Raw genomic sequence first — 2,908 nt, 5'->3', positions numbered from 1 at the left:
AAGTATAAACCATAGGAACATATTTAGAGCTCTCTATACTTTAATAACACCTATTTTGGAGGCAGGAAGCATGAGGAACAAAGGGGTTTTTTTAAAACCTACTTGAATTATAGCTGTTGAAACAGTTAAGAAATAAATCTTCTCTCACCTCCCAAATATAACTTAGGGAGAGAGGTGGAGGGAGGAAATGAGGTGCGGGAGGAGTCAGAAACTAAATTTCGGGCTGTGCCGGAAGACTGGTGCTTCCTGAATGGAGTTTGATTTAAAGTTGGCCATAGGAAGCTGCAGATCCTCCACCCAAGCTGGCCACGTGAAGTGTTTCTCTTCTGCCCTGGCGAGGGAAATTGGTTGAGAAAAGACATATGTGGGACATGGGTTGGTCAGAACAGACTTTCTGTTGGAGTTATGCACAGTAAGTAGAAAACAGCAGAAGACAGGTTTCAGAATGGGTTAAACTCCACGTGCGAGTTGTCAGGAGGCCTGGGAGCTATGCGTCCTCCCCGCACCACCGCTGCCTCAGCGCTCGCTGTCTCCTCTGCTTTGGCCCCTGACTTCTGATGCTGTCTCTTCACTGCCTTTTCTCTCCCCTGGGAGAAGTTGGACCCTTATGAAGTTGGGTCCTTCATAAACCTTCTAAGTATTCACTTCCTGAAGCAGGAAAGGGGGCTTTGCTGAATGGCTAAGAGAAAAGGTGCAAGGAAAGGAGAGAGGAGAATGGAAAACGGTGGGGTCAGAGAAATGGAGAAGGAGCAGGGAGGGAAAGGGAAAGAATTCCTAGCTTGAGATTCTCACAGATGCTCTAAGAAACAATCACCTGGTATATACATCAGTCATGATTCAGACTCTGCTGATGGAATGAATGCCCTTGAGGAGGCCCTTGCAAGGCGCGGCATTCCTTTGCCGACCACAATGGAGTAGGTCCTTGGTCTACTTAAGGAGGCTTCAGGGGGGTATCTGACCTTAGAAGGGATGGGCTCGCTAACAGCCTGAAGCGTGGTTAACAGTCTGGGATGAATAAGATGTAATTTTGTATTCAACAAACCTGTTACATATTCATTTCCAAATGTGCCTGGAATCGAACCAGGCCGTCAGAAGTCAGCATCATCAAGCAGTTCTATCCTTCTCCCCTGGTTCACTTTTCAGATCTGACACATTTCCATTCCCCTCTGAACTTGCAATCTCCGGGCCTCTCAGAGAGGAGACATTTCCATTCTTTCCATTCTCAATCCTCTGATCTCTTAGAGATGAGGCAATTCTATTTTCACTGTACTGATTTAAGAAATACTGATAGGAAAAAATAAATATCTGGTCTGGCTCTCCAGGATAAATCTAAGCTGTTCTGGGAACATTAATTAAAGTGAATGGGTGGCTGCTTTTAAAGTTAAGATATTTCCTTATTCGGTCACTTTATTTGGGGCTCTTGGGGTCACACACCGGTACCCTCTTAATTATTGAGTCCATTAATATTTGTAGGCTTGGGGAAAGGTGCTTTCTCTAGTAGGAAGCCTGAATGTCCTACCCAGTGCCTGTGCATGTATGAAGCTTATACCTCCTTTTCGTCGAGTGCCACCGTCATCCTCTTCCAGATCAAGCTCCTCATCTGAGGGGATAAATGATCAGTATTAGCAATTAGTAGTTGATAGTCTCATTTTCTTAATACTGCGGGGTCTTTCTCTGAACTCATTGCACTCTTTTCTTTAGGAGAAGTTTGATTACCGTGCTCTTCTTTCTTCAAAAAATCATCTCTCACCTTCGAGCTGGCCCTCTCCTCTTTCCTTTCCACTCGTTTACTCACAGCATTTTGAAGTACTTACCAAACGCAAGGTGCTGCACTAGGAGCTGGGGACAAGCAATGGACACGACGGACAGGAGCCCTGCCCTTGTAGAGCTTCCAATCCATTGGATTATTCATGTGCCTATCACTAGCATCCTAATCCTTTTCCTCAAATCCTATTTCCTCCCCTTCTGAAATTCTCTTCAAAATGTATTATCTCCATGCAAGTTTTCGCTCTGGTTTTAAGCACTCCAGAGTTAGGATGTTAGGGTGTATGTGTGTGAGATTTGGAGTGGGTGTTTAAACTCTCTGTGATTAATTAGTCCTTAATGTATCCATCTTTGTTCAGCTGTAGCAGAGGCTGGTCATGTACATAATTTTATGTTCCTAGTACTTGGGACTTGTAGTTATCTTTTTCCTGTTTTTATTCAGCCAGCCTTGTTCATTAGAGTGTAAGCTCCTGAGGGCAGTTGGAATGGTCTTTTAATTAATTGCTGTAGATTCACAATGGGTTCTAAGTCAATGCTAGTGTCTAACTCCAGTCAAGCGTTTATATGGTCAAAGTCATAACGTGATTGGCTAAGTTTCTTACCCTCATTAACCCATTTCATCTCAGGCTTGGTACTACTTGATAAAAGAGGAATTGGGCCTTTATAAAGAAAGTATGCATACCAGAATCATATTTTAGCTATTTTATACACGGGGCGAAATGAGCAACAATACACTCGCTAATTTTCACCCCCACCACGACCCCCTCTCACACACACACCCACCCACACATGCACGTGTACACACACGCAGTGGAGACGGTGTGATGGGCAACGTTTGGAGGGCTGAATACTCAGTTTCTCCCAGCGGCACTTACTTTCCTTTCTCTTTCTGGGTCTTCTGGCATTTACTTGTCTTGCTTCTCCATAGTTTTACTACTAAATGGAACTTTTTTTTTTTTTGTCTTTTGTCTTTTTTCCATGTCTGGCAACACTGGGTCTTCTGGCATTTACTTGTCTTGCTTCTCCATAGTTTTACTACTAAATGGAACTTTTAAGGAGATGGTCTAGGGACAACCCCCCCCCCTTTTTTTTTTTTATACCGATTATATGGCAATAACTGTTCTGGACTGTCAAAATGAGGGAC

General features: G+C 43.7%; 1 protein-coding gene across 1 annotated transcript in view; it reads right to left on the bottom strand.

Moving 5' to 3' along the window:
- Positions 1–2,908, bottom strand: part of SKAP1 (src kinase associated phosphoprotein 1) — a 204,250-nt gene that overhangs the window by 24,901 nt on the left and 176,441 nt on the right. Inside the window, exon 7 of the mRNA XM_008586104.1 lies at positions 1,550–1,600. Coding sequence (XP_008584326.1) covers positions 1,550–1,600 — 51 coding nt within the window. The remainder of the gene's footprint in view (positions 1–1,549; positions 1,601–2,908) is intronic.

The sequence above is a fragment of the Galeopterus variegatus genome, unplaced genomic scaffold, assembly GCF_000696425.1.
Source record: "Galeopterus variegatus unplaced genomic scaffold, G_variegatus-3.0.2 Scaffold3829, whole genome shotgun sequence".
In the NCBI taxonomy this organism is placed as follows: Eukaryota; Metazoa; Chordata; class Mammalia; order Dermoptera; family Cynocephalidae; genus Galeopterus; species Galeopterus variegatus.
The sequence above is the reverse complement of the archived record's forward strand: the minus strand, read 5'-3'. Positions and strand labels throughout refer to the sequence as shown.